The sequence below is a fragment of the Triticum urartu genome, chromosome 5A, assembly GCF_056163025.1.
Source record: "Triticum urartu cultivar PI428250 chromosome 5A, HENAU_Tu73, whole genome shotgun sequence".
NCBI classification, from domain to species: domain Eukaryota; kingdom Viridiplantae; phylum Streptophyta; class Magnoliopsida; order Poales; family Poaceae; genus Triticum; species Triticum urartu.
In genome coordinates this window covers 536,966,496-536,987,735 of record NC_141877.1, presented here as the reverse complement: position 1 = coordinate 536,987,735, position 21,240 = coordinate 536,966,496, and the positions used below count along the sequence as shown (strand labels likewise).

Below are 21,240 nucleotides of genomic sequence, written 5' to 3'. Positions count from 1 at the left end.
CGTCACACGAAGTGACAAATCCCAGTCTCGATTCGTGCCAACCCAACAGACACTTTCGGAGATACCCGTAGTGTACCTTTATAGCCAGCCAGTTACGTTGTGACGTTTGGCACACCCAAAGCACTCCTATGGTATCCGGGAGTTGCACAATCTCATGGTCTAAGGAAATGATACTTGACATTAGAAAAGCTTTAGCATACGAACTACACGATCTAGTGCTATGCTTAGGATCGGGCCTTGTCCATCACATCATTCTCCTAATGATGTGATCCCGTTATCAACGACATCCAATGTCCATGGTCAGGAAACCGTAACCATCTATTAATCAACGAGCTAGTCAACTAGAGGCTTACTAGGGACATGGTGTTGTCTATGTATCCACACATGTATCTGAGTTTCCTATCAATACAATTCTAGAATGGATAATAAACGATTATCATGAACAAGGAAATATAATATAATCAATTTATTATTGCCTCTAGGGCATATTTCCAACAAAAAGGACTAAGGATATGTTTCTCGTATATGGAGGTGACAAAGAGCTCATCATAAACAGTTACGTGGATGCAAGCTTTGACACTGATCCGGACCATTCTAAATCGCAAACCGGATACGTGTTTACATTAAACGGTGGAGCTGTCAGTTGGTTCAGTTCTAAACAAAGCGTCGTGGCGGGATCTACGTGTGAAGCGGAATACATAGCTGCTTCGGAAGCAGCAAATGAAGGAGTCTGGATGAAGGAGTTCATATCCGATCTAGGTGTCATACCTAGTGCATCGGGTCCAATGAAAATCTTTTGTGACAATACTGGTGCAATTGCCTTGGCGAAGGAATCCAGATTTCACAAGAGAACCAAGCACATCAAGAGACGCTTCAATTCCATCCGGGATCTAGTCCAGGTGGGAGACATAGAGATTTGCAAGATACATACGGATCTGAATGTTGCAGACCCGTTGACTAAGCCTCTTCCACGAGCAAAACATGATCAGCACCAAGGCTCCATGGGTGTTACAATTATTACTGTGTAATCTAGATTATTGACTCTAGTGCAAGTGGGAGATTGAAGGAAATATGCCCTAGAGGCAATAATAAAGTTATTATTTATTTCCTTATATCATGATAAAAGTTTATTATTCATGCTAGAATTGTATTAACCGGAAACATAATACATGTGTGAATACATAGACAAACAGAGTGTCACTAGTATGCCTCTACTTGACTAGCTCGTTAATCAAAGATGGTTGTGTTTCCTAACCATGGACAAAGAGTTGTTATTTGATTAACGAGATCACATCATTAGTTGAATGATCTGATTGACATGACCCATTCCATTAGCTTAGCACCCGATCGTTTAGTATGTTGCTATTGCTTTCTTCATGACTTATACATGTTCCTATGACTATGAGATTATGCAACTCCCGTTTGCCAGAGGAACACTTTGTGTGCTACCAAACGTCACAACGTAACTGGGTGATTATAAAGGAGCTCTACAGGTGTCTCCAAAGGTACACGTTGGGTTGGCGTATTTTGAGATTAGGATTTGTCACTCCGATTGTCGGAGAGGTATCTCTGGGCCCTCTCGGTAATGCACATCACTTAAGCCTTGCAAGCATTGCAACTAATGAGTTAGTTGCGGGATGATGTATTATAGAACGAGTAAAGAGACTTGCCGGTAACGAGATTGAACTAGGTATAGGATACCGACGATCGAATCTCGGGCAAGTAACATACCGATGACAAAGGGAACAACGTATGTTGTTATGCGGTCTGACCGATAAAAGATCTTCGTAGAATATGTAGGAGCCAATATGAGCATCCAGGTTCCGCTATTGGTTATTGACCGGAGACGTGTCTCGGTCATGCCTACATTGTTCTCGAACCCGTAGGGTCCGCACGCTTAAGGTTACGATGACAGTTATATTATGAGTTTATGCATTTTGATGTACCGAAGGTTGTTCGGAGTCCCGGATGTGATCACGGACATGACGAGGAGTCTCGAAATGGTCGAGACATAAAGATTGATATATTGGAAGCCTATGTTTGGATATCAAAGTGTTCCGGGTGAAATCGGGATTTTATCGGAGTATCGGGAGGTTACCGGAAACCCCCGGGAGGTATATGGGCCCTAGTGGGCCTTGGTGGAAGAGAGGAGAGGTGGCCATAGATGGGCCGCGCGCCCCTCCCTCCCCTTGGTCCGAATAGGACAAGGAGAGGGGGCCGGCCCCCCTTCCTTCTCTCTCTCCTCTTTTCCCCCTCCGTGCCGGGGTACTGATCCACGGGCACCTATGGGACCGGCGGACCGAGTCCCTTTCGGTTCGGCGGGGGCGGAGATCGTGCAAAGAGCAAATCGAGGTGATGCACGCGAGCGATTTACCCAGGTTCGGGCCGCACGGATGCGTAAAACCCTACTCCTGCTTTGTGGTTTGTATTGATTTCTTGCTCGGGAGCGCGGATTGCTACAGTGCACTTCAGCAGCTAACGAGACCGAGCGTGAGTATTTCTGAGCTAGCTCCCCCCCTCTACGTTGCGCACGGGCCTCCTTTTATATGATCAAGGGGTCACCGACAGGTGGCAACGGAGGCAAAGGGTAGAAATGGAAAGGTGCTACGGTAGGCACAGCTACCCGCTACAGTGTATCGTACCTAACCCTGACGGCAGGAGACAAGGGCATTAAATGCCCGTCTGTGTCGCCTAAATAGCGCAAAAGGGACCGTTAGGGGCGCCACCGCTCGCCACGATGGCAAACTTGTCAGCGCCGCTTGCCACCGCACGCCGCTGGCTGCACAGCCTCCCGCCACGTACGCCTGGAAGGGCCCCAGAGCGACACGTTGGTGGATGTGCTGCAGCGGGCACGGAGAGGTGGCTTGCCGCGGCAAGCGCCTTGCCGCGGTCGTTGTCTTGTCGCGTCCGGGAGCTTGTCGCTCACCGGGCCTTGCCGGGACGCGTGGCGCGCCGTGGCAAGTTCCTTGAGATGCCTTGGGTGGCCTTCCCGGCAAGCTCCTCTTGCCGGGGTCTTGAGATGCCTTGGATGGCCTTCCCGGCAAGCTCCTCTTGCCGGGGTCTTGTCTCTTTGACTTGGATACTTTGTTCTTGAATGGCTCCAAAGGAACCACGGAGGACCTTGGCGGTTACCCGGCAAGCCTTGCCGCGGGATGCTGCGACTGCCCGTGCACAAGTTCGGGATACTAGGGTACCCCTACTCCAGTACACCGACACTCCGCGAATCCTATTCCAATTAGGAAAAGGGGGGAGTCCTACTCATAGAAGGAGTAGGACTCCTCCTGGCGCGCCTCCTGTTGGCCGGCCAGCCCCCCTCCCTTGAACCTTTATATACGGAGGCAGGGGCACCCCTAGAGACACAAGTTGATCCACGTGATCGTTTTCTTAGCCGTGTGCGGGGCCCCCTTCCACCATAGTCCTGGATAATATTGTAACGGTGCTTAGGCGAAGCCCTGTGACAGTAGTACATCAAGATCGTCACCACGCTGTCGTGCTGACGGAACTCTTCCCCGACACTTTGCTGGATCGGAGTCCGGGGATCGTCATCGAGCTGAACGTGTGTTAGAACTCGGAGGTGCCGTAGTTTCGGTGCTTGATCGGTTGGGCCGTGAAGACGTACGACTACATCAACCAAGTTAACGCTTCCGTTGTCGATCTACAAGGGTACGTAGATCACACTCTCCCCCTCTCGTTGCTATGCATCATCATGATCTTGCGTGTGCGTAGGAATTTTTTTGAAATTACTACGTTCCCCAACAACTTCGGCCTTGGAGATGAGACCGGATGGCTATAGGCCAAATATAAAAGTTTATTTTTTTGATGAAACGAAACTTTCTAACTTTGAGCATTTTTCCATTTAAGGCATTCTTAATTATATTTTCGACCATGCCAAAATCTGGTATCAACACCACACCCTCCCTCTTCTGGCGGCTTCGCAGCCGTTCCACTACTGCTTCCTCGCCTCGCACCGTCGCCCACTGCCTCCACTCCCCGCTCGTGCTTCCTCCGGGCTGCACTCCTCGCGGGGCGTCCAGCGGCACGGAGACCGTGGGAGGAACAGCGCCGCGTCAGGCTGACCAGCAGCGCCGGGCTCGTGGTGTTACCCAGCAGGTGTTCGACGTAATGCTGAGGGCACGACCGCGGGCTCTGCGGTTTGGTAGTTTGCGGAATGCATCACTATGCTTATCGTACCAGTGGCTCTATCACAATTTGGCAATCTTCCCGTTTTATAAAGGAATGCAGGCCGCTCTGCTGATTTTATCTTGCTATATTCATGACGAAAAGCAGCAACGGCTTTGCAGTCACAGTCCAGAAAAAAAAGGTCGAGGATCTAAGCCTGATCGGTCGATGGATTGGCTGGCTCTCGCCAGCTGCACCACGGTCATGATCCTTCTCTTCCTGCCGTTGAGCGCTTCCCAACACCGGCTTGTCCCCGGCAGGGCGCTGTCCCCTGGTAACACCATCGTCTCCGATGATGGTGGATTCGCCTTGGGCTTCTTCAACCCCTCCAATTCTTCTCCGGCCAGCTTGTACCTAGGCGTATGGTACAACGACATCCCTGAGCTCACCGTTGTGTGGGTCGCCAACCGAAATACCCCGGCCACCAACACAACTTCCTCAATACCGAAGCTCTCCCTCACCAACAGCTCTAATCTGGTTCTTTCTGATGGTGGTGGCGGAAGCCGTGTCGTTTGGACAACAGCCAACCTGACCAATGGTCTGGTCTCATCTACCCCGACGGCGGTGCTTCTAAACACCGGTAACTTCGTCATCCGATCGTCAAATGGCACCATGCTATGGCAGAGCTTCGACCACCGCACAGACACCTTCCTTCCCAGCATGAAGCTCGGCATAAACTACAGGACGCATACCACCACCAAGCGGCTGGTATCATGGAAAGGCCCCAGCGACCCCTCGCAGGGGCGCTTCTCCTATGGCAGCGACACAAACAGGTCGCTCCAAGTATTCCTGTGGGACGGCGAGCACCCGGTATCTCGTGCCGCTCCCTGGACAGGGTATCTAGCCCAACAACAACTAATTGGGGACACAAATATCAGCGATCATATCATCTACCTAGCCTATGTCAACAATGAGGATGAGGCATACGTCACTTATAGTCTCTCCGACGGCGCCCCGCGCACCAGGTTTGTGCTAACCTACTATGGCGAGTTTCAGATCCAAAGCTGGAGCAGTAGGTCATCAGCATGGGTTGTCATTTGGAAGTTTCCAACTGTTGAATGCAACCGTTACAGTTACTGTGGCCCCAATGGCTACTGCGACAAGACGGTCACGACACCCACCATGCCAACATGCAAGTGCCTAGATGGCTTTGAGCCAAGTAGCACGGAGGAGTGGACCAGCGGCAGATTCTCGGCGGGGTGCCAACGGAAGGAGGCACTGCAAGGGTGGAGTGAAGGCTTCGTGCCCTTGCCGGGGATGAAGTCACCTGACAGGTTTTTGTTTATTGGTGGAGGTAGGAGTAAGTATGAGGAGTATGCGGCAGAGTGTAGCCGCAATTGCTCCTGTATGGCATACGCGTTCGCCAACCTGAGCAGCAGCATGTTTGGAGAACACTGTAGGGTTTCGTAGTAATTTCAAAAAATTTCCTACGCACACGCAAGATCATGGTGATGCATAGCAACGAGAGGGGAGAGTGTGATCTACGTACCCTTGTAGATCGACAACCGAAGCGTTTGGTTGATGTAGTCGTACGTCTCCACGGCCCGACCGATCAAGCACCGAAACTACGGCACCTCCGAGTTCTAGCACACGTTCAGCTCGATGACGATCCCCGGACTCCGATCCAGCAAAGTGTCGGGGAAGAGTTCCGTCAGCACGACGGCGTGGTGACGATCTTGATGTACTACCGTCGCAGGGCTTCGCCTAAGCACCGCTACAATATTATCGAGGACTATGGTGGAAGGGGGCACCGCACACGGCTAAGAATATGATCACATGGATCAACTTGTGTGTCTAGGGGTGCCCCTGCCCCCGTATATAAAGGAGCAAGGGGAGGAGGCCGGCCGGCCCTATAGGCGCGCCAAGGAGGAGTCCTCCTCCTAGTAGGAGTAGGACTCCTACTAGGAGGGGGAAAGAAGTGGGGAGGGAGAGGGAAAGGGGGGCGCCGCCCCCTCTCCTAGTCCAATTCGGACCAGGGGAGGAGGCGCGCGGCCCACCTTTGGCTGCCCCTCTCTCTCTCCACTAAGGCCCATATGGCCCATTACTTCTCCCGGGGGGGGGGGGGGTTCCGGTAACCCTCCGGCTCTCCGGTTTTCTCCGAAATCACCCGGAACACTTCCGGTGTCCGAATATAGCCGTCCAATATATCAATCTTTATGTCTCGACCATTTCGAGACTCCTCGTCATGTCCGTGATCACATCCGGGACTCCGAACTAACTTCGGTACATCAAAACTCATAAACTCATAATATAACTGTCATCGAAACCTTAAGCGTGCGGACCCTACGGGTTCGAGAACAATGTAGACATGACCGAGACACGTCTCCGGTCAATAACCAATAGCGGAACCTGGATATTCATATTGGCTCCTACATATTCTACGAAGATCTTTATCGGTCAGACCGCATAACAACATACGTTGTTCCCTTTGTCATCGGTATGTTACTTGCCCGAGATTCGATCGTCGGTATCCCATACCTAGTTCAATCTCGTTACCGGCAAGTCTCTTTACTCGTTCCGTAATACATCATCTCACAACTAACTCATTAGTTGCAATGCTTGCAAGGCTTATGTGATGTGCATTACCGAGAGGGCCCAGAGATACCTCTTCGACAATCGGAGTGACAAATCCTAACCTCGAAATACGCCAACCCAACATGTACCTTTGGAGACACCTGTAGAGTTCCTTTATAATCACCCAGTTACGTTGTGACGTTTGGTAGCACACAAAGTGTTCCTCCGGCAAACGGGAGTTGCATAATCTCATGGTCATAGGAACATGTATAAGTCATGAAGAAAGCAATAGCAACATACTAAACGATCGGGTGCTAAGCTAATGGAATGGGTCATGTCAATCAGATCATTCATCTAATGATGTGATCCTGTTAATCAAATGACAACTCTTTGTCCATGGTTAGGAAACATAACCATCTTTGATTAACAAGCTAGTCTATTAGAGGCATACTAGTGACACTCTATTTGTCTATGTATTCACACATGTATTATGTTTCCGGTTAATACAATTCTAGCATGAATAATAAACTTTTATCATGATATATAAGGAAATAAATAATAACTTTATTATTGCCTCTAGGGCATATTTCCTTCAGACATGTGACAAGGTTCTTTGTGTGGTCTGGGGAGAATAGACACAGGAAAGGTGGGGGGGGGGGGCTCAGCGGCGAGACACTCTATCTTCGACGTGCAGGCATGGATACAACAAAAGGTATTAGATCTCAGTTGCTCCCTCTTTATCATATTGGTCTTGCCATTTCTCTCTTTTTACAACTTGTTTTGTTTTTAATACCATGTTTCTAGTTCTATCATTCATTTGTGACCATCACTCGATAGAAATAGTTATTTCTCGGTCAATATAATAGCTGCCGGATCAAGATTTTCTCGTCCCTCTTGTAGTTGCACAAATATGATGTTAGTTTGATGGTTGTTAGTGATGACTTAGAAATAGTTATTTCTTATTCAACTGAGAAATAACAAAACCATTTTTTCTTGTATATCTATTTGTTGCACAGGTAAAAGAACAAAGAGCAATGCAGTGAGAATTGTGTTGCCAGTTGTAGGCTCTAGTGTTCTGATGCACCTGTCCGCAACCATCCGTGTAACCGCGAGGGTCGGCTCTGATACCAACTTGTAACACCCTCGATGCGACTATATCTCCCACGTGTCGAGGCACGACTTAGAGGCATAATCGCATTGAAGGCATATGTCGCAAGTTAGGCAATCTTCACAACATCCCATGTAATATATAGATAATAAAAGAGGAGATAACATAGTTGGCTTACACTCGCCACGTCAATCAAGTACATAAATAACATTACATCATTCAAACACTCATGGCCCGACTACGGTGCCAAAATAAAAGATAACCCAACATGCAACACGGTCCCGATCACCCCAACCGGGCACCACTACTGATCATCAGGGAAAGACACGTAGTATCGTTGAGAGTCCTCGTTGAACTCCCACTTGAGCTCAAGCGCGTCACCTGGAGCGGGATCATCAGGCCCTGCATCTGGTTTAATAGTAATCTGTGAGCCACAGGGACTCAGCAATCTCGCACCCACGCGATCAAGACTATTTAAGCTTATAGGTAAGGCAAGGTAAAAATATGTGGAGCTGCAGCAAGCGACTAGCAAAAATGGTGGCTATCCTGTTCGCAAAAGAGAGCGTGAAGAGGAGGCAAAGCGCGAGCGAGAAACTAGAGGGCAACCTGCGCAAGCATTACTCCAACACCGTGTTCACTTCCCGGACTCCGCCGAGAAGAGACCATCACGGTAACTCACACTGTTGATTCATTTTAATTAAGTTAAGGTTCAAGTTATCTACAACCGGACATTAACAAATTCCCATCCGCCCATAACCGCGGGCATGACTTTCGAAAGTTCAAATCCCTGCAGGGGAGTCCCAACTTAGCCCATGACAAGCTCTCACGGTCAACGAAGGAATAGACCTCCTCCCGAGACGTTCCGATCAGACTCGGTACCTCGGTTCTTAAAGACACTTCGATAGGTTAAAACAAGACCAGCAACGCCGCCCGAATGTGCCGACAAATCCCGATAGGAGCTACACATATCTCGTTCTCAGGGCACACTCAGATGAGACATCCTACGAGTAAAACCAACCCTCAAGTTGCCCCGAGGTGGACCCGCAGTCTACTCGGTCGGACCAACACTCAGAGGAGCACTGGCCCGGGGGGGGGTTAAATAAGATGACCCTCGGGCTCCGGAAACCCAAGGGAAAAAGAGGCTAGGTGGCAAATGGTAAAACCAAGGTTGGGCATTGCTGGAAATGATTTAATCAAGGCGAACTATCAAGGGGTTCCCATTATAACCCAACCGCGTAAGGAACGCAAAATCTGGGAACATAACACCGATATGACGGAAACTAGGGCGGCAAGAGTGGAACAAAACACTAGGCGAGAGGCCGAGCCTTCCACCCTTTACCAAGTATATAGATGCATTAATATAACATGGCAATATAATGATATCCCAACAAGTAAATAATGTTCCAACAAGGAACGGTCTCCAATCTTCACCTGCAACTAGCAACGCTATAAGAGGGGCTGGGCGAAGCGGTAACATAGCCAATCAACGGTTTGCTAGGACATGGTGGGTTAGAGGTTTGACATGGAAATATGGGAGGCTTGAGAGCAAGTGGTAGGCATCGTAGCATTGGCATAGCAAAAGAGCGAGCATCTAGCAAAGCAAAGATAGTAGTGAATTCGAGGGTATGATCATCTTGCCTACAAAGTTGTCAGAGTTGACTAGATCCTCGAAAGCAAAATCAACGGGCTCCTCGTTAGCGAACTCGTCTCCCGGCTCTACCCAAACAAGACAAACAAGCAACAAGGACACAATCAACCACGTGCAAGGATCAAACAATATGATGCAAACATGGTATGCTATGCGGGATGCGATGCGGGATGCATATGCAAGATGAGACAAAGAATGCATGAACCTGGCATCAACATGGAAATCCAAGTGTGCCAATGGAAAGATGAGATGAAAACGCTTGAAAAAGATATAAAGAACGCCGGAATCGGAGTTACGGTTTGGAAATGGCAAGCAATTCAAAAATGACTCCGGTTTGCGATTTACAACAAGTAGCCATCTAAATGCAATGAGATGAACAAGCTACAACACCCAAACATGGCAACAAAATACATGGCAGAGATGCATTCATGGAGCTTAACAAAAGTCTAGCACTGAGCTACGGCCAATTCATCCATTAACAGGTTCAAACAAACATGGCAAAAATGCATATGGTAAACAGATTTCAGACTTAGTGAAATTAACACTTGTCTGGAATTTCAGATCAGATAGCACTCCTCGGAGCATGAAAACTATATGCTACAGGACCTGAACATGGCAAAGTAAAGCATGGCATGGAGCTACTCAAAGAGCTTAACAAAAGTCCCTTAGTGACCTTGAGCCAAAAGGGATCAGAAAATACAATTGCAAGCATGTGAACATGGCAAAAACATAATCAGATCACAGACTTAGTGAAAACTGGAGCATGCTGAAACAGATATGAAGTAGGCATGTTTACGAACTCGGTGCACTCACTACAGAGCATGTCATGACAAACTAAGCATACATCCATCAACAATACACAAAATGCAAGCTAGACATGGCAAGAACAATAACATAGCATGCACGGATCAACTACAACATCCTCGGCAAAATCGCTAACAAGTAGACAATCTACCCAGATTCATGAAATAGCAAAAGTAGAGCTCGATTGACTCAAGCTAGGGTGCTCCATAATTGCAAACAAATATAGGGATGGATAGAGCACTACAAGATTAATAAAACATCCTTACTGATTACCCTCAAAAGAGGCACGGATCACTAGGAAACAACATGAACATATGGCCATATGAGATAAACAGGTCAAGGACTTAGTAGAAATTGCTAAGTCCCTGAAATCGGCATTAACAAATGCCTCACTTTGCAAGCTTGTGCTAGTCACCACACACATCACAAAAATACATGGGTTGCACCTCTGGAAAGATGGCAAAACCCTTAACAAAACGTATGTAGAACTCAGGGGCATATCATGCACACAATAATCATGGCAAAAATGACAAATATCTAAATGGAGCAGCAGATCTGACAATTATCTCAAGTAGCACTCTTCTAACAACATTTTGGGCATCAAGATGAACTCAAATGAAAATGAAGCAATGGAATGAAATGATGTACTCTCTGAGACGAACATTTTGATATGGTATATGCGCAAAACGGAGTTATGGATGCAAAGTTATGGCACGATGAACATGGGCATATGAACTAGGGTTTCGGGAGAAAGTCAACCCACATTTTTGGATCTAGATCTGAGATCCGGTGCATGATTTACGAGGATGGCCGGCACTGTTCACCGGCGACGGGGCGCGGCCGGAGTAAGCGGGCGAGGTGGAGGTCGGCGCGGGCCGGCGCCGGAGTAAAAGGCGGCGGTGCGAGGCGGGTGGAGCGGCGGCGGTGGTCGCCGGAAGTGGCTCCGGCGAGGGCTTGCGGCAGTGGCCCGGTGCGGCAAGCCGGGCGGCGGCGGAGCCACCAGGGATGGCGGCGCGGTGGTCCGGGTCGCCGGCCTCGGGGAAGGAGGCGGCGGGAGGCGAGGCGCCTCGGTGGCGGAGGAACGGGCCGGGAGGGCCCGCCGTGGGCTCTTCGGGCCTCAGCGCAGGGGCGGCCGGCGGCTGCCACGTGGCGCGATGGGAGAGGGCGAGGGGACGGCGGCGGACGTGTCCGGCCGGGCGGACAATGTCCGGCGCGGCGGAGGAGATATTTTTTTAGGGTTTCGAGGAGGGGATCCGAGATTTGGAATGGGGGAGGTATATATAGGCATAGAGGGAGCTAGGAGTGTCCAAATGAGGTGCGGTTTTCGGCCACGCGATCGTGATCGAACGCTCCAGATGATGGAGAAGGTTTAGATGGGTTTTGGGCCAACTTGGAGGGGTGTTGGGCTGCAACACACACGAGGCCTTCTCGGTCCCTCGGTTAACCGTTGGAGTATCAAACGAAGTCCAAATGATACGAAACTTGACAGGCGGTCTACCGGTAGTAAACCAAGACCGCTTGGCAAGTCTCGGTCCAATCCAGAAATGTTTAATCCCCACACACGAAAGAAAGGTAGAAATGACCACCGGAGGAGAACGAAGCGCCGGAATGTAAAACGGACAACGGGGAAAATGCTCGGATGCATGAGATGAACACGTATGCACATGCAATGCACATGATGACATGATATGAGAAGCATGACAACGATAACAACACACGGAGACAAAATCCGAACCCGAGAAAATAAAATAACTTAAGGCCGGAAACGGCAAGAGTTGGATTACATATTGGGTAAATCATATCCGGGGTGTTACAGGAAGAAAGGACCAATGAGCTGCGGGACTCATCTATCTTACATACTTCACCAGATGAAATTCTGCTTTGCATCTATGTAGCACTCTTGTGTGTCCAGTAGAACCCCTATGATAGGCCGCTCATGTCATCTGTTGTGTTTGTCCTAGAGAACGGGAGCACCCCACATACATCCCCCAATCTCCCCGCCTACTTTGCGAGACAAAGTGCTGCAACGAATCAGATCAGAACTGACATTCTTAGACCCGTGAACAGTTTTACTCTTACTGAGATAGAGGGACGATGAAACATATCTGTAGTTTTAGCTGTATCGAAATGCTCTCGACGGAAATAATACATTAGATAAATCAAACACTATTGTTAAATATATGGCTAAACAAGTTAGCGATGTCATTTTCAAAAGAAGGAAATATGTATGTATCGTGTGTTGCTTAGTAGTCATTATCTTTGAGTATGTTCTATATTATGTTATTCGTTTGCAGAATAGTCTCAGTTACAAAAACTACTCCCTTCGTCCTACCATGTAAGACGTTTTTGCAAGCTATGTTAGCTTTTTGGGATTTTTCTGTTTTCTTAGTTTTTAATCGTTTCTTTGTCCATTCTTACTTTTTTCTTAATTTTCTTTCTCCATTTATTCTGTTTTATTCAGGTTGTTTTTCTTTTTGTCCTATTCCTTTTGTTTTTTCATTCTTTTTTGCATTTCTTTCTTTGGTTTACTTTGTTTCTTTTTATTTTTTATTTTATTCATTTCTTTTGGTTTTTATTCTACATTTTTTGTATATGTCAACAACATTTCAACATTTTCCCAATCAAATATAACATTTTAATACACAGTCAACTTTTTTTGTATACACATTCTAAGCATTTTTCAAATGCTTGATCAACATTTTCAAATATAAGATTAACAATTTTTGAATATATGGTCAACATTTTTCCAATACACACTTTAAAGTTTTTGAAATGCTTGATTAACATTTTTCAAGTACAAGATTATTATTTTTCTAATACATGATAAAAAATCTATTTACATTTAACAATTTTGAAATGTTTGATTAACATTTTTAAAATGCAATATTAACATTTTTTGAAGACATGGTCAACATTTTTTAAACACATTTAACATTTTTCAAATGCTTGTTCAATGTTTTTTTAAAATATTTGATTAACACTTTTTATATACATGATCAAATTGTTTCATCATTTTTTAATATGTGGCCAACATTTTTTTCTGTACACTTTAACATTTTTCAAATACTTTTTCAAACATTTAACATTTTCCAACTTGCTTAACATTTTGTATAAGATTTTCGTATACGTGATAAACATTATTATCTATACACGTTTAACATTTTTTAAAATTCTTGGTCAAGATTTTTCAAATGTTTTGTGTAAAGTCATTTTCGTAATATATTTATGTAGAATATTTAGACGTATAAATAAACGAAAGTAAAAAATAAAGAAAAACAAAAAACGTGAAAAAATGAACAAAACAAAAAAAGGAAGCTATTGTTTTCTGCGCGCCTGGGCCGGTCCAACTCGCGGCACCTCTTCAGCTTCGTTATCACATCGCCATGGCCCGTGGAAAAAAAAGCGTCGCTCCTCGCCCCCATCCCCTCCTCCGGCGGCTCCGCACTCCACATCACCTCCACTTCCCCTCTCGTGCTTCCTCCGGAGTCCGGACGCTGCAGTAGCCCTGGCGCGGCCTCCAGCAACACAGAGATTGGGGGAGGTTGTCAGCTCTGACCAGCAGCGGTCGGCTGGTGGTACTGGTACTGGTATATATACCCGACAGCTGTTCGACGAAATGCCCAGGCTTCGTCCAGAAGCAGAACTATCTATGGCAACAGGAAGGATGACTGATCAAATCAACCGACAATGCATCGCTATGCTTATATATACCATACCAATGGATCGCTCACAATTTGGCAGACTTGCTCTCTTACATGAATGCAAGTTCTTTCTGTTACAAAGGCAAGTCGTTTGATATCTATATATACTCTGGATCTTGTCCCGGTTCATCATATTTTGTCTTGCTTTATGACGACAAGCAGCAAGCAGCAACAGTCCATCAAATACTTAACCCTGGACTGGAGTACAAGCTAAATGCGGGAAAACTCACAAAATATAAGCATGGATCAGGAGCAGGAGATAGGAGGAGAATCAGAAAGCCCAAGCTGGTCTCTCTTTAGTCTCCGGTCTTCGGTGAAGCATCAGCAGTTTGTGCATATTTTGGCCACAGACATTTGCATCTTGCCCTGTAGAGATTATCTAACAGTTGGAAGTAGGCAACCCTCCAGGTCTTCACGAATAACAAGATGACAAAGACCATCCAAAGTCCCGTGACAAACCCTACAGCCAGTCCAAGATACAAATCTCTCTTCTTTGCATTGTTACCTTCATGGTGATCTTCAGTCACCCCGGGTCGTGAGCAGCTCATGGATAGAGGAGGTCCACATAGATAGTTGTTGCCGATGTACATGGATTCTGAATTAGACAGTGTCTGTAGCTGACTTCCCGAGGGTATTCTTCCAGAAAGATTGTTATAGGACAGATTTAAGCGGCTCAGTGTTGTTATCTCTGTCAAACTCCATGGAATTTCACCGTAAAGCTCGTTGAATGAGAGATCAAGAGATTCCAATCCTCGCAGCAGGCCAATCTTGTCTGGAATCTTTCCACTGAACTGATTATGGGAAATATTCAGAAGCTTCAGTCCAAAAAAGGATGCTATTTCTTCTGGAATCTCTCCAAGTAGATTATTGCAGGAGAAATCAAGGCCAACCATATATACAATTGCACTGGTGTAATAAAGTTGTTGACCTTTCATTACTATTTGTTGGCTGTCATCATATTTTATTGCTTCAATGTGGTTGTCTACTCCTGTACTTCCGAACTTGCTCTCCAAGGGGTTATCAGATCTTGTTTTGCTATATTGAGCCATTGCTTTTAATTTGGCCAAACCACGAGGTATAGCTCCTGATATTCTATTATTTGCAAGGTCCAAGAACTGGAGATGTACTTGCTCTGTTAGCTCAAGTGGAATAGAACCAGAGAACATATTATGCCGTAACAACAAAAAAGACAAATATGGCAATTTCCCTGATGTCCACGTTGGTAGCTCTCCTTCGAACTTGTTGTGGGAAAGATCAAGTAATGTCAAAACTGGACTGTATTGCAAGAATTCAGGGAATTTGCCAGATAGGTTGTTGCTGTGCAAGATCAGAGCCGACAATTGCCTGTTTCCGGGATCTACTGTTGTGTTCAGTTCTTCCTTATCATCTCTACCTTTTGAACATTGCGGAAGTTGTCCTACTAGAAGGTTTTCTGAAAGATCCAACACTTGCATATACTGCAGTTGACATACATATATTGGAATTGTTCCATTGATATGGTTTGCGAACAATACAAGCTCTCTAAGCATTGGAGCTCCAAAGTCCTGGGGAAGTGGTCCCGATAAAGAATTCCTGGAGATATCTAAGAACAATAACGATTCTGGTAGCAGTGGCAGCAAACCTGTGAAGCCATTTGAGTTGAGGTCAAGCATTTGTGCAGAAGTCATAAATTCCAGTGTTGCTGGCAGCCGACCACTTATTTGATTACAAGAGATATTTACATAGCTGACATTGGAGAATACAGTCCAAAACCAATCAGGGACAAGATCAACTATGCCTGCAGCTGAAATGTCAAGTTCGAAAATATCCTTCTGTCCTTCAAGCCACAATGGAAAATGAGGTCCCATTTTGGTACTTGCAAAATTAGCCACTTCCAGGTTAAATGTGGGGATCCAGTTTGAGCTGATAGTGATGTGTACAGGGTTGTGAGATAAACTCAGTTCCATCAAGTACACTAGACTTGCAAAATGTTCCTCTGATGCAGAACCATTCAACTGGTTGTTGTTTAGAATCAATGACCGTAGATTAGTCATCTTGCCAATTCCCAAAGGTATTGACCCCACAAGCCTATTATCAGAGAGTTGAAGATCAGTTAAATTTTCCCACTGTTTAATACTGCTTGGAATCCTGCCAGTAAGGTTGGTAGCAGACAGATCTAAGGACCGCAATTTACTCTTTGTACACGCCGGAAACCCCTCCATAAAATCTGACATATCCTGGTCGATCTCATTTGACCATAGCTCTAGCCAGCTGAGGTTGCACGAGTTTTTGAACAGTTCGGATTTTACACCTGAGAGGTAATTGTCACCTAGCCTCAGTGTCTGAAGAGATGTCATGTTTCCGATTGCATCTGGAAGTTGGCCAACTATTTTGTTACTTGAAAGGTCAAGTTCCTTGATGATGAGGACATCCCAGAACCAGTAGGTTGGATTCAACGTATCAATTCTGTTGCTATATAGATCAAGCACCTGAAGTGAACTCAGATTTGAATGCAGTCTGGGTTCATGTTGTAAACTGAGTCCACATTGACTGAGTTGAAGGACTTCCAGAGAAGGAAGAAGGGTGACCACCCGAACCCAATCAGGAATAGTGCTGAGGTTCACTCCACTCATGTCAAGGGATCTTAGTAAACCAAGGCGAGATAACCATGATATGTCATCAGAATGCAAAAGAGTATCAGAGAAAACAGTGGCCTCAAGGTTAAGGTGGAGCAACCTAGAGAGGTTACCAAGCTGAGGTGGCACTCCCTCATCGAAATTCATGCAAGCAAGGTTCAGATATGTCAAGCTCTTGATGGAGCCTAAGAATTTTGGTATGGTCACACCTACCCCCCCGAGGTTGTTTCCACTTAGATCAAGATGCTTCAAGTGTTGTAAAGCAAGCAAAGAAGAACTTATCTTCCCCTCCAATCCGCCGGATTCCCCATGAGGCATGCACCAAACAAAATTCTTGTCGTCGTTGATGATGGCATTGCGGAGGCTGAGCTTGACGACGTGGCCTGTCTTGTTGTCGCAAGTGACCCCGCTCCACTGGCAGCAGTCATGGCCTCTCCAGGAGTCCAGTCGTTTTGCAGGGTCACTTGTCATGCCGGTTTTGAAGGAGAGCAGCGCCGCCCTCTCAGCCGCGATGCAGCTCCTGTTGGATGTTTCTCCGACATAGGAAGAGGAGGTGGCCATGGACATGGTGGTGGCTGCTAGGACGATTAGAAGGCAGCTGGCTGCACCCGAGGCAGATCGTGTTGCTGTGGCCATTGTGTTATTTCTGTGCAAGGCTAAAACGGAAGCCCAGGGAATGTATACGGTTTATTGCTTGACGCGAGAGGTTGGAAATTCCTCTCCTTCAGTCGCATCGCAGTGAATGCGTCCACACAGTATCCGCCGAACGAAGGGTCAAGTAAGAGTAGTAACACGAAGGGGACGATTATGTCGTGAAAAGGAAAGATTTAATCTGCACAACGGACATTCAGAAATATTAGTGCCTGTAGCTATCAATCAGTTTCAGTGATCAATGAACAAGAGGAAGAAATGTGTGTTGTGTATTGTCGGAACCATGAGCAATCAGGACTTGGGTTGCGCTGCCTTGAATCTTCTATCTTCATTTTCAGTTGAACCATTCTAGCCCTTTCTTCCATGAAGGCATGCAATTGTTTTCCCTCTATCACACTCATTTTTTTCTTGCAAACAATCGCAGAGGAAGGGTCATCTCACGTACGTTTGAAGCTGGACAGATGGCCTGTTTTCCCTTAGACTGTTTCTATAAAGTAGTATAAACTAAGCTTTAATGCTAAGTGAGTTCTCAAAATCTGCTCAAGTTTCCAACATATGTAATCATCTTTCTCTTGATTGTGTGGAGGGAGGGAGGGAGGGGCGAACCCTATTTGACGCTCACTACATCAAATTGCTCGCGATTCACAGGAGGCGTCAAGCCAAGGTGAGTTGGGCTGGCCCATTAGCTAGCTAGTACCTGCTATAGCAATCCTGGTTTTGGGAACCTTCTGGAAGGTTCCTGTCTGGCCTTTTACATTTTTCCTTGTTTTCTTTTTAAAAAAACTTCAGAAATTTCATTTTTTTGTGAAGAATGTTTAATTTTTTTAAAATCTTTTGGAATTTTAGAAATGTTCATGTTTTTCAGAAAAAGATCAAAATTGTAAAAAGTTGTTCACATCTCAAAATTTGTAAAAATCTTCAGTATTTTAAAACCCCGGCTGAAAACCAAAAAATCGATCGCTACAGTGTATAGCTCGTGTCTGGCTCAAGAGAGGATGGAAAATCAGACTGAATGTTTTCACGGTAGCAACCTTTTTCTTTTGACTGAAGATGGGCCTTTTATTTTTTTAGTGGATGTACCCCTTTATTCAATAATAAAAGATCCCCAAGAGACACACACCAAATAAAATTCTCATATCCTTTAAAAAACAAATAAAATTCTCATCGTCTTCGATGAAGACATTGCGGAGATTGAGCTTAACTACGTGACATGTCTGGTTGTCACACGTAATACCGCTCCACTGGCAGCAGTCATGGTCTCTCCAGGAGCCCAGGCGTTTAGCAGGGTCACTTGTTATGCCAGTTTGAACTTTGAAGGAGAGCAGCGCCGCCCTCTCAGGCGCGGCACAGCTCCCGTTGGATGTATCTCCGGCGTAGGAAGATGGTTGTTAGAATAAATTCAAGACATACCGTTGATCATCCGAGAATCAAGCAATCATATGAGGCATGGCATCAAGATTTGTTAACGAGGTTCATTGATATGGCTACATCCCCGGGGCCTGACTACGGACGCTCCTCCCCGTGACACCGTCACAGTACCGCACACGGCCACCCAGGCGCCGGCACACGCGCCGGCTCCTCCTTGCGTGCCTGTGCTATTATGTTGGCATAGGTTACATCGTGTGTCTAGCCCCGCTATATATGAGAGACTTAGAATACAAGTGTCCTATTAGGACACGACTCCATATCCTATCTAAACACAATACAACTACAAGTCCAACTGTAACCTATCTCGTACACTATATTCGACACAATTCCAACAAACTCCACCTTGGCGAATATTCTCCACCATTCTAGATTAGTCAATGCGTCAAACTTCCATGTACATTGGACTTGAGCTTATCCCGTGAGTACCGCTGCTACTCCAAAGACTCGATGTGACTCCGCCTGCAACTTGTAGTCCCTCATTTTCCTGACCACAGTCAACACTCGAGCAAAATTAAGTTCCTCTTTACTCTAGTCTGTGTTCCCAACTTCCAGAGTATCCGTCAACATCATCACACACCGATCACTGACCTGCGTGAAAGTGAACAACTCACATATTGGGTGTCACACATAAGAGTTACCTGATCGAACTCAACATCACCGCTCCTTTCTTGACCGCTTGTCCGAAACTTGAAGGAATTTCACCGTTGCTTGTAGTCATCCCAAGTCAAATTCGCAGTTGTCTCACAACATGTATGACCACCAGAGCCCTGGCCCGTTTTCATGCCCCGTGTGTACCGCACGCCTCGCCGCTATTACCGCGTCGAGCCTCCGCTGTCCCGGTCGAGTCTCAAGGGTCGCGAAACCACACCACTCAACCCCCACTGCAGAGTACCACCGATCGTCACCGACTGATGACGAGTTTCACGCTTTCATCAGACCATTGGGCTCCAGTCCGAACTGCGTGTCACTCGCTTTTCCCCATTGCTGAATAGGCTTCGATTCTCTGAATCCTTACACCGTAGCCCCTCAATCCAGCTCCACCTTCAACATGACTCCATGGTAGATGATCAGTCCACCCTCGCTCCCCGTCGACTTCAATCTCTCATGTGCGCACTGTCTTGAATCAACCCCGCGTCATAGTCTTGTCGAAGCCGCACAAGCCTCGGGCATTTGCACCACGTGTTTCCACGCCCAGAAGTCGGTCACATCAGCATCACGCCCCTATGTCGTCGTCGCCGATTCCACCACCGTCTTCTGTACCAACCGACATCCAGTCGATCCGTCAGATAGTCCAGCCCGACCCAGGCTCGCAAATCTTCTTCGGCAAATTCTAATCCATCACATGATACTTCCATCTTAGCTGACTTGACTTCCCGCAACGCCTTCAAGCATCCCTGTCGTGCCAACAAATTTTCATCCTTGTCTACCATAACCCAAGGTTTTTAGTTCCGTAAACTTCTCCACCTCAAACCTAGTACCCGATGGCGCCATAGTTCTTTGTATGGCTTACCTGTAAAAAATTATCCGAGCTTCCCATGAGATGTCCCAAGTACACAATCAAGACCTTCACGTACTATTTAACGAAACCAAATATTTCTTTGGCCTTCACGTGATGCTCCCTTGGCTTCAACTTCCCATGCTTAGCTTGCTTTGCCAAAGTCAACGCCTCCTGCCAATTCCGATGGATGCCAACGTAATGGATTATTTCCCTGGCCAAATTGATCTGCTGCCTCTCGTGTCTTTGTCTCCTTTGCCGGCTGCTGCCGCTCCTATTAACCAGCGTGCAGGTCTCCGCAACAGAGACGAGGAGAACACGGCTCCTTTCGGACTCGGTCCTGATTTTTTGTTCCAAAACAGAATCTCGTACGCTACCTTTCGTGCCGGCTTCCTGAGCGCTGCCATCATCTGGCCGCTCCACGACCTGGCGTAGCTGCACAATCCCAATCGATGCATCGCTGCCGCCTTCTGAAGCGCACTTTCGCTGCCGCCGCTTCCGCGTTTGTGACCGCTGTACGCTCGCCCGATTGATCCTTTTGATCCATCGCCACACGTCAAGCTTGCTGCACGTACACGTGCTTTTTACTGATATGCTTTCTTCAATCTTGCCGAGAACCACGCCGCGGTTCTCGCCGCACCCGGCTGCATCTCAAACTCGATTCTTCCTTCAGATCAACAATCCGCAGCCTCCGAACAACCTAGCTCATGATACCACTTGTTAGAATAAATTCGAGGCATACCGTTGATCATCCGAAGACCAAGTAATCACACGAGGCACGGCACCGAGATTTGTTAACGAGGTTCACCGACATGGCTACATCCCCGGGGCCTGACTACGGGCGCTCCTCCCCGTGACACCGTCACAATACCGCACACGGTCACCCGGGCGCCGGCACACGCGCCGGCTCCTCCTTGTGTGCCTGTGCTATTATGTTGGCATAGGTTACATCGTGTGTCTAGCCCCGCTATATATGAGAGGCCTAGGATACAAGTGTCCTATATTAGGACACGACTCCATATCCTATCTAAACACAATACAACTACAAATCCAACTGTAACCTATCTCGTACACTATATTCGACACAATTCCAAAAC

The 21,240-nt window shown here is 46.8% G+C and overlaps 1 protein-coding gene and 1 pseudogene across 1 annotated transcript; one reads left to right on the top strand and one right to left on the bottom strand.

Annotated features, from left to right (window-relative positions):
• Positions 1 to 4,347: 4,347 nt before the first annotated feature.
• On the top strand, positions 4,348 to 9,439 carry LOC125507294 (S-locus-specific glycoprotein S13-like). The gene is made up of 4 exons (XM_087521549.1): positions 4,348 to 5,569; positions 7,289 to 7,405; positions 7,710 to 7,779; positions 9,152 to 9,439. Exons 1-4 carry the CDS (start codon positions 4,348 to 4,350, stop codon positions 9,198 to 9,200), a joined length of 1,458 nt encoding a protein of 485 aa, XP_087377675.1. The 3' UTR covers positions 9,201 to 9,439.
• Positions 9,440 to 13,974: 4,535 nt separating this feature from the next.
• Positions 13,975 to 17,635, bottom strand: LOC125530047 (receptor-like protein EIX2; annotated as a pseudogene).
• Positions 17,636 to 21,240: the final 3,605 nt, after the last annotated feature.